Genomic DNA, 14,157 nt, shown 5'->3' on the forward strand with positions numbered 1-14,157 from the left:
CTACTGGTAATGTTGCAATCAAATATAATGATATACACGCGTTTTAGAATTATACACTCAATGAACTAATATTAAAATACTTATATGGATTATATGGATCTTTCCTATTCTCAAAAGTAAACACATCAGCATGCCCTTTCTCTTTTCGGATATCGGCGAACTTGTCACGTATGCCCAGTAAAACATTCCCACTATTTTGTTTTAATATCTTAGGGTTCCAACATTAGCAGTTTTCTGCACCTTCATAGTAAAGAACTTTCCCTAAAAGTGCGGTGCTGAAGGTTCCTTATTCTGCATAAGTTATGAAAAGGTGCCTTGAGTGAAAGGGAACATCTATCCCTCGTCTCTCCACAATCACGTATTAACTAGTGAATAGAGTCGAAAAGGAAAAACACAAAGGTGTAAATGAGAAGTACCCCTCGGGCAGTCGAAAGAATTACAAGGATTTAACTAGTGAAACTACACCAACAGATCGACTCGATAGGCAAATTCAGCTTTTAAATGTTACTTGAATCAATGAACTATCTGTTCTCCTGAACAGCAGCATTGTATTCAGCTCGGCTACCCTTTACGAATCGTGAATGTTTTTAAAAGACAACGAAATGGTTTTATCTTCTTTCCTATTCAGTATAAAAAATGTGATAAATCAGGTTTCTGCTCTGTGTAACAATGGCTTGATTTAGATTTCCGAGTAATTCTATTCAAAGCACGAACAAAGACACCCTTTGGAGGATACCTTACACTTCACCTGGACCAAGTACGTAAGGGCAATTCAGATACAAATCGCGTTACCAATACAAGAATTGGATTTTTCAGTGGTCTCTTCTTTATTAAAACGCTGTGTTCAACAAATGAACAGGGTAGTAATCAGACCCTAAAATGTACAAGAATGTTCAGCGTCTACTATTAAATTAAAAACAAAAATACCACACTGTTTAAAACTTCATAAAGATTCGCAAAACGCATACTTTAAAAATGCTTTGTATGTTACAGAAACGCCAACATTTTATAAAATAATAACATGCTGGGACCACGCAACACTTGAATTACACATAACAGCAAACAACATAACAGGTATACTGAAATCATGTGGATTTTTAAATCAAGAAAATAATTTTACGGCAATGATCTTATTGCTGCTTTAAAATGAGCAGCAATGAGAATTCAACTGTTAGACTGTGCACAAAGGATTCACAGATGTTAACTAACACTTTTATGTTTAAAAAGAAAATATTGCCGACGTCTGCATATTTTGTGCTGCTGAAGATCAAATTCTGTTCAGACAGATATTTGTCAAGGATTTTGAAAGACATACTCCTTTAGCTAGCAATCGTCAGTGTTGGTTGTTGTTTTCAATCCGAGAAAAGTCAACAGATTCAGCAATTGTCATGACTCGGAAGTTGCTTTGTTCCTCCAATAATACTAAATACTAATAAACAATAACAAGAGTAGCACTAGATGGCAGTGTCAGAGGTCATTCCGGTGTGGTCCACATAGTACTCCCATGAAGAACTTTTAACAACTGTAGCGGCTATTCTAGTAACTATAGTGCACGTAGTATTTTATGTATTTTTCTATTTATTTGCACTTTTTTTGTTTGACCGTTACATTATATTGACCGCTGAGGTCTAATATCACCTTTTTAATGTGCAAACGTTACTCGAAAGGACTAAAAAATAGTCCAGTATCCGAGGGGTAAAATGCAAAAATAATTAGTCTAACTAAGCAATAAATACAAATATCAGCCAGTCAGAATAGTGACTGCTTCACACTGAAAGAGTGCTTTTGCCTGTTCCTTTTTGTTTGATGCTCTGGAAATAGGTCACGTTCTCAGGTAAGTTTACATTAAACCCAAGAAGTCAAGTATGCGAGACCAGGACCGGCTCGTGTGAGGGAAAATTATACAAAATGAGAACTAATCATGCAACAACAAACATCGAAATATACACATTTACAATTTTTTTTTAGCTTTCTTTTCCGTAATCTGCAACAATGCCTTGAAGTAGTTAGGATGGAGTACAGTTCCACAGCTTCCATCTCTTGGGTAATTGGATGGTGGAGAAACCAGGTAACAAGTCGCAGGTTAAAAGCTACATTTACAAAATGTACAGTTCTTTCTTGTTGCCTGTACAGTTTGTTCAGGTCTCCATTCACACATTTCACCATATACGCACAGCTATAGACAAAGCAATCGTGCTTCTTTTTACAGATTTACAATTTGATTGAAAGTCTTATATTTAGGTCCTGTCGCAGTACAATGCAAAAAAGATAGCAATTTACTTCCACTGATGTAAATATTGATGTGCAATATTCAGGAATCCGGCCATTGCGATTCTTTTTACACATTTACAATACTCCCTTCGACGTTTCGCCCAATCGTAATGTGACTGCAGAAATTTAGCAGTTGTCTCTCTGGTTCATTCATCCAAGTTCATGATTGGAAATATATTTATATACGCGCGCGCACAAACACACACAGGTTTTAACAATCGATTAGAATTGGCGGTTTGTTTTCCTTTACAAGCAATTACAGTCGTTCCCCGTCCCCCCAAAAAAGTTTTTGTTCGCCCATGATCTGAGAACAATTTACTGGGAAGCAGTTCATTCCAAGTGATCGCGTCACACAACAGACAGAGCTACCTTCTGCCGGATCACGAGTGTCTGTTTCGTTTTTTTTTTAAAAATTCCTTTACAAACAACATGTGCGGTCTTGTTTTCCAATCAAATGAAACTTTTTGCCTCCTGTCATAATGCAGCTGCATAGGCAGGGTAAGGTTCTAGTGTAGGTTTGCTCATACCCGGGAGGAGGATATACGCGAGGGGAGGCTGCAGTCCTGAAGCCGGCCAGGCGGTGCAATTGCAGGGCAGCATGTAGCCTGGGTTGCCGGGTGACGGGTGCGTGTGAGTGTGAGCCCCGCTGAAAGCCGCAGCAGCAGCAGCGGCCGCCGCTGCAGCGCTGGCCCCGCTCTGGTAAGCCAGCGGAGAGGCATACTGCAAGGAAGACAGGGAGCTCGGTGAGATCTCGCTCATTTTGGAGCCCAGATGGCTCGCCTCGAAAAGTGAATACGGGCTGGCTGTGGCATGCGGGAAAAAGAGCCTGGCTTTCTCTGTCGAGGTGAGCAGGGAGTCCGGCAGGACGCTGGCGGACAGGCCGGCTGATTTGATCCCGTCTTGATCCGCCAGGTAAGGCATGGGGAAAGCGAATTTGTCTTTCTTCAGCAAAGTCTTGGGCTTGCGCCTGGGTCGGTACTTGTAATCCGGGTGCTCCTTCATATGCAGTGCTCTGAGCCGTTTGGCCTCGTCGATGAAAGGTCGCTTTTCAGATTCTGTTAAAAGTTTCCACTCGGCTCCCAGCCTCTTGCTGATTTCGGAGTTGTGCATTTTGGGGTTTTCCTGAGCCATTTTTCTCCTCTGCGCCCTGGACCAGACCATGAAAGCGTTCATGGGGCGCTTAACGTGATCCGCAGGCTTCGACATAGTGACAGCAAAACAAGTAAAATCAAATCACCCGCAGGTGCTTCCACTTCCCAAACTTCAGCGTAAACTTTTTGATCACTTGAGTGTTTTCGTCCTTTGTCAACAGATCAAAGTCATAACAATTCCTTTTCAAATCTGAGCAGCTAGATTTTAAGGAAGGGTAGATTCCCACGCCAGGTGTGTGCGAATCTTTTAGTCGCGGCTGCTTGAAGTGGACTCGGTGAACTCAGTGAACAAGCTTCCCCAACGTTCCCGAGTAGTTCTTCTGTTGTCTGTTAAAACCTGGCTGGCTTCTAAGTGGAGGATCTAGTTAGTTAGGAATGAGGAAAGTCTGCTGATCGCAGGAGACCATGTGAACCTAACTTCAAAGCAGGTAGACTCCGGGACATGCGCAGTCTTTCGCACGCAAGCTCACATAATCACTAAGGCGTTGTTAATTAAATGTTTATCCAATCGCGAGCAGGTCAAGCACATCGCCAGGATTCTTTTAAATATGTATACATACATAATTATTTTTAATGGTCATATTTCTTTTATTTTTAAGGCTGGCCTGACACAATCTCGGCACTATTTGCCTTTGTTTTATTGCTTTACATGTTTGTGCTCCTAATTTAATTGTTAACTGCCTTGTTGTTAAGCAGGGTTATCACAGTACCTGATTTCAAACCGATAAGTCTTATCGGAAGCTATTATTTAACAAAGCAGCCCCAGTCATGTAGGAATCGGAGATCAACAGTAATTATTTAAAAAAAATAATATCGATGGATTTTAAAATTCCAGGTGCAGCCTCTAAACTAAAGGATGGTTTATCAAGAAATCGCCATTGATAGGATCTGACAGATGTTCTTATAAATCTGGGAAATGTTGATAGCAAAACAGTTAATGTTGAAAGGTGAGTTACTCACGATGAATGCGGAAGTAGTTTACAAAAGGGGAAAGTATACCAAACGCTAAGTGTACAGACGCTTGATTGGTGAGTGTAACAGGATTAAATAGATGTGATAAAAAAAATCCTTTTGCTGGAACATGCATTCAAAATATTTTTTAAAATGTTTTATAAAGGTTCTGTATCAATGTCCAATAATTGTCAGCCTTTCTTTTACAAAGCAAACATATCCTTCATTACTTTGCAAATTGCTTCAACATTGCAATCTGAAATTTTATTGATAGAAAGAATTAAGTTTTATTTTGTGTTAATTAAACTCTCAAGAATTAGATACAAGATGTACCCGCTGCACTCAGCACTAAATGATGTTTCCTAACAAGCAGAAGAAATCTGACCCCATCTCGTCTGAACGTGTTTATCTCTGTATGAACCAATTGGCAGTGCCAACAGGAGGTAAATATACTTTTGGCATAGAACATGAATCATGGTGTCCTGTCCATCACTGGGGACGTTCTAATCCAATTAGGAGCCTTAAAGAGAATTGTTACATCGGGGAAACGATGCTATTATGAAAAGTGTCGAGCGTACAACCAAGGAGGGGAGTGTACTCTCTCCCAGCTAATTCCAGATATGAGTAAGTATAAAATTCGGTTCCTGAAACATTTCACCCTATTTCAAAGAGTAACTAGGCCAGTCAGGTTTACACGTGTCTCCTTCGTATTAGTTCTGGCATCAACACGCAGTAGGCCCTTACCCCATGAAATAATTTACCATTTAAAATCACCCATGACAATTGTGCTTGTACACAGTATCAGACATAGAATGCAGAATTTCACCAAATGGAGATTTAAAAGCTGTTGTTGTTCCTGTTTACTGACGAAGAAATGTCATGTAAATTTGACCTCCTAAATGTGCTTAAGTAATTGCAATTTAGAAACATGTACATACAAGAGCTGCGTTTAGTCATTTGGCGACTATAATAATGCAGAAAACATATAAAGTATGTCAACAGCATATAAGACGTGCTTACATAGCTGGAAGAGTCGCAGCATTATATAAATAATATGTACATTCCTCAACATATGGAATTAGACGGTGGTATTGCGGAAATGTTTTGAACACTGTTGTAGATAAGCTGCTTTATATATTTTAAATTACTGAATTAAAGCAGCTACAATTTGTTTCCGAAGGGCATGATAAAACATGGAGGCCCATCACCTATCCACAGTGTCACTTGTCAATACATCGTTGTCAGTAAATGCGAATCTGAAAGTAATTCCTCTTGCTCAATTCCATTGTTTAAATTCTCATAGTGAGTATATATAGTGTGTTGTCAATCTAGGTATCTCGCAGCCCAATATTCCACCGATATTCATTTCAATTGTTCAACCTGCAAAAATAATTCCGCAGCAAGGATAGGTGACTTGTTATTTTGACAGTTTATTTCTGCGACCTGTCTTTGCTCTGGGCATTAAATACTTGCTCACATCTTGAGAAGATTAGGCTTTTACTTTTCTTATTTTACTTTGTATTCAAAGCGTCTCCGTGCAGTCTATGTATTATCTGACAATCCATCCATTGTATAGATCCGCAGCACCACTCCCACAGCACATTTTAACTATCTAATGTTGCCAAGTGCCAGGCTGCATTGTACCTTCAACCAGTTGATTTATGATAATCTCTATCTATTTTCTCGCCTGTCAGCTTTATAAGTAATATATAAATCTGTGTAATTTTAGACAATACACAAAAGGATTATCATAGAAGCCAACGTCACCAGGCGTGCATTACAGTACCTGTAACTTTTTGGGTTTCGTGTGTTAGTCTATGACTGTGTCTGCCTGTCAAGGGGAGGGGGAAATATTTGAAACCTTCAAAAAATTCAGCTGTGTGAGTGGGGCTGACCTTTCGCGTGTCGTGGTGACGGGATGAGGGTTTGGAGGAGAGCTGGTATTGAGGTATCCGGAATAGGTGAGCAGACGCAGAAGTTAGAGGCGGCGATGCCTGTGGACAGGGTTGCGGCGGGCGGTATCTCACAGTGATGGCAGAGCGTTGGTTTCGGGGTGCGAGGCTCCCACCTCCCCGCCTACACCATCACAGCATTCAATAAATTCGAAAATCATAAGCTCCTTAAGACATGTGCACTCAAATCCTGCCGCTTTAATATCAAAATCAGCTTTGAAACCTACCCCTCCATGAGGACACAAGATACATTTTGCACCGCCCCCCTTTTGAGTCCATGCACTTCACTATAGTATGACCAGGTCTGTGAAACGTTTTACTGACGAGCACATTCGGTGGTTGTATTTTTCATCTGCAGTTACATAACACACAACCCATTGCAACACCACACACTTTTTTATCCTGGCACCGATTCCCAGTCAGAACTTTATTTTCTGCACTTTGCTCCCCTCCATCAGGAGACGCACATGGCATCAACTATCTGAGACGTTCATTACATTTGAGGAGACTGAAATTTCAATAGCTCTGTCAGATATTTTGTCAATATTTGACTAAAAAAATTAAGGCAGGGCGAAGTATTTTGAAAAGCAAAAGGGAGAAGATAAGTTGTCTGTTGAATTTTAGAAGTAAGGATATGCCAGCTCCATCGAAAATAAGGAGACATATTCGAAATTAAAGAACCGGACAGCGAATTATTAATGCTGGAACTACATTTCGCATAATTTTATAAGCTGCATTTCCCATTTATTTGTAAACTATTATTGCAAAAATGCTACTTTATCTCGGGTTTGAGAATGTACTCCAAGAACATGCCTCGTGGATTAGCTTCATACTGATTTTATAGCTACATTTTCATCAATATTTGATTTAAATATATTTCAAATAAAGATATTCGGCATATATCCTTTTAATTTTGCAAAATGTGGTTTAATAATTTGTATCCATCGGGAATTTTAGACATTTTTTTCCTGCTTCTCTTTCTAGTATTAACGCTCTTCATCAACTGTCATGGAATGAAATGAAATGACCCTTGACCTGTTTAATATGGAGTTGGGCGATCATAGCGAACTAATTTCTGTGTCCAGAGTAATTATCTCCGACATGGTTAATTAAACCTATCAATTCCTCGCCACTTTGCAGTTGTCATACACAAGCACTTCGCCGCACGGAACTTCCTCTTTCATGGTGGCAATAAGACTCCCGGAAAAGGGGAGGGAAGAGAGGCACTCGCTTTAAGCTACCCGTGAGTCGCGACTGTGTACAGTATGAGAATGTGCTAAGAACATGTGGGAGAGATCATTCGCCTCAAAACCCCGTCGGAAACAACAGCAAATCCTGTAAAAGGAAGTTACCTATTTGAAATACGCCTCCAACAACGAACAAAATAAAACGTACTGAATCTGAGAACTAACTGAATTTTTTTTTTTACCAGGAATTCCCATAATAGCAATACAGGGAAGAAGCCACGAACACATGAATTAAGATAGGACATCAACTAATGGGGTGCTGGGAAGGAAGTCGAAATGAGGACAAGCCCCAATCACTTTTCGAAAGTTTCACAGTCCACTCTTTTTTGACTCATATTCTGTCTGACGCCCAGTGTTTGATAATACTGCATGGCATTAAGCGAATCTGGGAAAGGATTTACTGGAACGCTCCCGCACTGCAAAATTTGGACGTGCCCGGAGCCATTTGCCAGCAGTTGAGAAAACAGCGAGTTTGCAGCTATGTGTATGTGTGGACCGTAAACTCAAGACACAATCCTGCTCCACCAGCCAGAGTAACTGGAGACTGCACTCCTAAAACTCTAGCTTATTGTTATGACGGGTTGTTTTTTGTTTTGACTTAGAGAGGGACAGAAGTAATAAACCGAGAAACCCCAATCAGGTTGGTTTAATATGAATATTGTTGCTTTTACATATGTTAGACATGGAAACAACCTGTTTTACTGAATATGGTGAATACCAAAATAACTGTCTCATTGCTGCTGTCCCTTTTCTAAAACAAAAGTGCAGAGGTCAGCAAGAGTATAAAGGACCGATATTAATTCACCGTTTATTTCCCTCGTTTTCCCCTTCTCTCACTCTCTCCTTTTCTTTCTTTTCTACAGCAGACGTAGAAAACGGATCTGAAAAGAACTTTCGTTTGGCGCGTTTATCCAGTCGAGGAGGTTTTGTGGCTGAACAAAACCCTGGGTTGGGAGGTTTTGTGAGAGTGTTGTTTGTTGAAGTGGAGAAAGAAAAACCGGCGGCTTTTGCCTCATTGTGTGGAAACCAATCAGTGGTATTTGGAAAACTGTTAGCATTGTGCAGTTATTCTTGTCTTTTGTGAGAGGATTCTTTTCACAAGGTTTTTTTTCAGCCGATCCAGCTGGCCAGAATGAATAGCAGTGCAATGTGTACACGCTTTGTCCCGCTAGCCCTTCAAGTAGCCCTTATTGAATAGACTAAGTTGACACTGCATGACAGTGAAACAACATAATAAAAAATACATGAGCCACTGAATAGAAGCAGGCGCATAAATAAATAAATGGGTGACCAAAACTGGATAAACTGAATAACAAAACGGTGAAAGGAGAACAAAAAGATATTTAACACGCTAGATTAGCATTAGAATGCAATCTACAAGGCAGAACAATTGATGAATAGGTTTACCGGCCGAGAAAGAAATGGACTAAATGCCTTCTGAATAGATATGCTTTGCTGGATTGAATGGGAAAAGGTGGAGTTCGAGTTATGCAAATGAATGAGAGAGTGAGGGAAGTTTTTGAAAAGATAGAAAAGCTCCAGTTCAGGATGTTTACTAAAGCAACGGTAGCATCCGAGCTATTTTCTTACTGCCATGCGCTAGCGAAGAACCAACCGAATATACGTGTTGGAAGTTCAGTATTCTCAAGCCTCAGCCAATCTTTCATCAAAATATCATTTAACGATCCCAGTTTTTAGTGGAAGGTAAATAGCATTTACTCCCATGGATATAAGAAAGTTGTAGCTAACTCTATTAAACTCAATGAAAATATTGTTACCTTGGTGTTCAAAAAGCGATAGCAAATACCACCAGAGTTGAATCGTCTTGAATCTGATTTGATTTAAATTTCAGTCACAAAAGGACATGATGGTGAACAAATGCAAAGTGCAAGTGTGTGAATCATACTGTATTCATGAAGACAAACGCTTGAATGCTGACGTTGAGATTTGTAGGAGAATGTTATATAAAGTTAATGGGCCGTTTTTTAACAGGTGGAGCACATTCACTTCTTTTGCAATTTATGATATATATTTGCGACCAACTTGCGCCACTGAAGTTTGAAATTTGTGAAATTATAATTCAAATTTACCAGCGAATAAAATATTCAAAGGAAATAGCACAATTGTACCTAAACAATTTTTCACTTAGTTTCACGGGGTATTGCTAACAGCTTTGCTGTTAGGAACAGTGAAAGAGAGTTGTTCTTACACCTGGGAGAAAGACCAATACAACAGTGACCGAATATCTCGTTTAACCTTGGTGATTTTATACAAAAGCTGCTGGATGATATTTTTGTGTTGGAATGAAATGTTATGATATGACATCCCTCTCTTTCGCAATGTTTAGTAAAGTTTGAAGAAGTCAGAAGAAAGTTTGCCAGAACCCTTTTGATGATACCTGTACAGCTCCTTTGAGGTTTTCTTAACAAAACAAAACATCTTGACGAAGCCATTAACCTTCCTCTTTAAACAAAAGCAGCATGCAGTGTAAATCACAAAGTACACCGAGAAGGGATTGGTAACAATTACAGAAGAAAGGAAGTTTATATCTAGATATATACAAATGGACATGTTCATCAACACCTGGAAAGTGAAAGGGCAACTTATAGGGTGATTTAATACCTTCCGGTTTCAGTTCTCCGAATGGTCTATACCCAAAACATTACATTAAAATTAAGAAAAAAAACTCCAGTTTTTCTATTACTTCCCTCGTTAACTAAGTTAGGGTTGAAATTATTGTTTTTGCTAATTCTGGCAAGAAATCAGATAGATCAGCTTCAATTCTATGGTTAGACTCATGTACAACTTAACACAGATTTGTTTGGTACACATGGATGACTCAATCTCCAGGCTCAAGAAGTGGAGGTCATATGTTAGCCAACACCGGGAAAACCTTATAGTTTGGGTCATTTGCCACTTTAAAGACCGATTTATTCTTGTAAATTGATGCACTACTTCACTCTGCTAGTACAATTAAAAATGTATCTTCTCATATGAATTGAACTTCCATGTGCTGGACACATTCTCCAGTTTGCCTTCAGAACTTTGTCAATGCCAGAATGAGGACAATCGAGGCGGGGGTATGGGGGCGGACGGGGGTATGGGGGCGGGGTGGTGAAAGGATTGCTTGTTCACTGCCATTAGGAACTTGTGGGAGAATTATGGGTGCAAAACTATATTGCACTTTTTTAACATACATCATTGAAAGATATTTGCAGATATGTAAGTTAAGAGAACATGGGTATCATTAAGCAATTAGCTATAGTCTGCAAAGGGCCATAGCTTTCATTATAGCTTGAGGGGCACCACTCTGTGTCAAGCATGGTGACCAGGATCATCTCTTACACTCTGAACCACCTGACATAGGTGTGTTGGAAGGATTAGCAGGATGGTTATCAACCTTCTTGGCCAAGTCATGAATACTCCTTCCATGGTCAACAAGCCCTGGAGTAGGATTTAAACGTACAGCTTCCAGCGCAGAGGCAAGGGCAGACCCTCCTGAGCCACAAGACCTCTCTTAACCTGAATATATGTATTTACCAAGGTAACAGAAGGGTGGATACTTTTAGCAGTTGATTAATATTAGAGGTGCATGGTCAGGATAACCTGATAACACCAGCACACCAAATTAGTGAGGGCAATGAGCTCACCATCAGGCTTAAGAAAATGGCACTGGGAAAATCTTACAGGAACAGAAACAAGCCATTCAGCTTATAAAGCCTGCTTGATCATTTTCTTAGCTATGGCAGCCCCCCAAAATCCAGTTGCTTGCCTTTTTACCAGATTACTTAATGGTGTTACTTATCAGGTAAGTATCCATTTCACTTTTAAATAGCCCAGTACATTTATTCCTCCCAGTTACTCCCATTTCACATTTCAGCATCCACTCCAGCCTGTACTCCATCTTATTACTTACCAATGGCAGAGAATTATGATTCAATTCACCCATCTGGGAAATGTGCTTTCTAGCAATGCTCTAACTGATCAGGAAGTATGAGCCCATCTCAAAGAAGGTCTCATTAAATGGACAGCTACGTGAGCATGAGTGGAATCAGTATGTCATCATCTTAAAGACCACACTGAAACACTTTAATGCAGTAAGAACATAAGAAATAGGAACTGCACTAGGCCATACACCCTCTTCATCCTCTTGATAAGATCATGGCTGACCTTCTACCTCAAACAGACCTTCCTGCACCATATCCCTTGATTCCTTTTGTATCTAAAGACCTGTCAATGTCTGACTTGAACATACTCGATGGCTAAGCATTCATGACTCTCTGCAGTAGAGAATTCCAAAGACTCACAACTATTTGCATAAAGAAATGTCCAATTGCTGTTTTCAAGACTATGACCTCCAGCTCAAGACTGCAAATCAGGGAAAACACCCTGTGAAGCCCCTTAAGAGATTTCACTGTAATCCTGATGCCAGAAGGCACCTTTATGCATGTGCACATTTGTGTACATGCACCCATCCATCTGTCCCTCTATGTAGTTTTTCCAAATCAATAATGTACTCAAAAGGTGCCTGTCAGCCTACCCACTGGTGCCAGTATCATTTTGCACAGGCACAATCAATTTGTAGGCATGTGTGGTAATGTTACCATGAACTATTATTCACTGGATATTCACTCAGCATGACTTCTGAAACTTTTGAGTAGCAGATTTTGCCAGAAAGTTATTGAAGATTTCAGATTTATTGTGAAACCATTACATTTTTTCAGGTGTGAGTACTCTTGAGCACTCATCTACAATTTATTTTTCAGAGCTTTTAGTAAAATGCAATGCTATCTGTGAGAAGTTCCATCATTCTGGTGCTGGTGTACTCGTTTGCTGTGAATACAAATCCATGCCTTTCTATTCCTAGGCTTCACTTCTTCCCTTGGCAATCACCTCTCTACCATTGTCAAAGTTCCTCTGCCTTTCATGGCATATTGTAGCCATATTCAGTACTTTAATGTTACTTCCACCAGCCATGTCTCCATGAGGGTTCACCATTGCCCATTCCCCAGCATGTCCTGCTGGTTTATCAGTTTTATCTTCCAACAGTTTGTTTCATGGTTAAGAATTGACTTTCCAATGCTGATCGTCGGCTTATATTGACCACAAAATTCTGTATCATTTTTATTCCCTATAATTATTTCTGCATACCTCCTGGATCCACTAAGTGACACATTCTCAAATGCTTTATAAGAGATTTATGAAAAGTGAGAAATGATGAATGATTAGGTCCTTGTGTGCCTACAATTCATTGTCACACCCCACTCACCCTGTCTGCGAAACACCTTCTGCTTTCCTTCATTTGATGCTTCCCTTGTGATCCATTTGCAGCCTTCATGAGTTGCTGATGTCCATGATGGCAAATGCAATTGATACAACAAAGCAATTACTTGTTATTTTTACATTCCTGGAATGCTTTTGTTTTATTTCTTCATGAGATGTGAGGGTGGCTGGCGAGGTCAACATTTGCTGCCCTTGAGAAAGTGGTGCTGAGCCATCTTTTTGAGCCATCACAGTCCATGTGGTGTAGATACACCCACAGAGCTGTTAAGGAGAGAGTCCCAGGCAGTTGACCCAGTACCAATGAAGGAACAGTGATATAATTCCAACTCAGGAGAGTTTGTACTTTGGAGAGGAACTTCCAGGTGCTGGAGTTCTCATGCGTCAATCAAATTGTCTGAATTCTGGCATCTGTGATGCTGGGCCCTCAAGAACAGGCCAAGAGAGATCATCCATTTAACACTCCTAGCTGAAGATAAGGGCATATGGTGTAGGACGTAACATTTCAGCATCAATAAAGATTGGTTAGTGAACAGGAAGCAGAGAGTAGGGATAAGTGGGTTGGCAAGCTGTAACTAGTGGAGTGCTGCAGGGATCAGTGCTAGGGCCTCAATTATTTACAATCTATATCAATGACGTGGATGAAGGAAGCGAGTGAAAGGTAGGCAAATTTGCCAATGACACCATGATAAGTAGGAAAGTAAGTTGTCAAGAAGAAATAGAGAGTTTGCAAAGGGATATAGACAGGTTAAGTGAATGGCCAAAGATTTGGCAGATGGAGTATAATGTAGGAAAATATGAAGTTATCCACTTTGGCAGGAGGAATAGAAAAATAGTATACTATTTAAATGGAGCGAAATGGCAGAACTCGGTGGTTCACAGGGCTCTGGGTATCCTGGTACGTCAATCACAAAAACTTAGCATGCAGGTACAGCAAGTGATTAGGAAGGCAAATGGAACGTTGGTGTTTATTGCAAGAGGAATGGAATATAAAAGTGGATAAGTTTTACTGCAGCCATACAGGACCTTGGTGAGACCACATCTGGAGTACTGTGTACAGTTTTGGTCTCCTTATTTGAAAATAATAATTGCATAAGGTTTACTTGACTTATTCCTACAATTAAGGGCTTATCTTCTGAAGAAAGATTTTTTTGTTGTTCTTTCACGGGATGTGGGCATCGCTGGATGGCTACTGTTTATTTCCCATCTATAATTGCCCTTGAGAAGGTGGTGCTGAGCTGCCTTCTTGAACCACTGCAGTCCATGTGGTGTAAATACACCCAATTCAAGGGTTAGAGGGGGAAC

The 14,157-nt window shown here is 40.1% G+C and overlaps 1 protein-coding gene and 1 long non-coding RNA gene across 2 annotated transcripts; one reads left to right on the forward strand and one right to left on the reverse strand.

The window, feature by feature from the left end:
• Positions 1–803: 803 nt before the first annotated feature.
• On the reverse strand, positions 804–3,830 carry sox21b (SRY-box transcription factor 21b). The gene has a single exon (XM_041199832.1). The coding sequence runs from the start codon at positions 3,475–3,477 to the stop codon at positions 2,746–2,748; it is 732 nt and encodes a 243-aa protein (XP_041055766.1). The 5' UTR covers positions 3,478–3,830; the 3' UTR covers positions 804–2,745.
• A 586-nt stretch (positions 3,831–4,416) lies between these two features.
• Positions 4,417–10,254, forward strand: LOC121284394. Its single transcript, XR_005944474.1, has 4 exons — positions 4,417–4,450; positions 4,688–4,816; positions 7,758–8,212; positions 8,436–10,254. It is a non-coding gene; the product is annotated as an uncharacterized LOC121284394 (long non-coding RNA).
• Positions 10,255–14,157: the final 3,903 nt, after the last annotated feature.

This window comes from Carcharodon carcharias, chromosome 11 (assembly GCF_017639515.1).
Source record: "Carcharodon carcharias isolate sCarCar2 chromosome 11, sCarCar2.pri, whole genome shotgun sequence".
Taxonomy (NCBI): Eukaryota; Metazoa; Chordata; class Chondrichthyes; order Lamniformes; family Lamnidae; genus Carcharodon; species Carcharodon carcharias.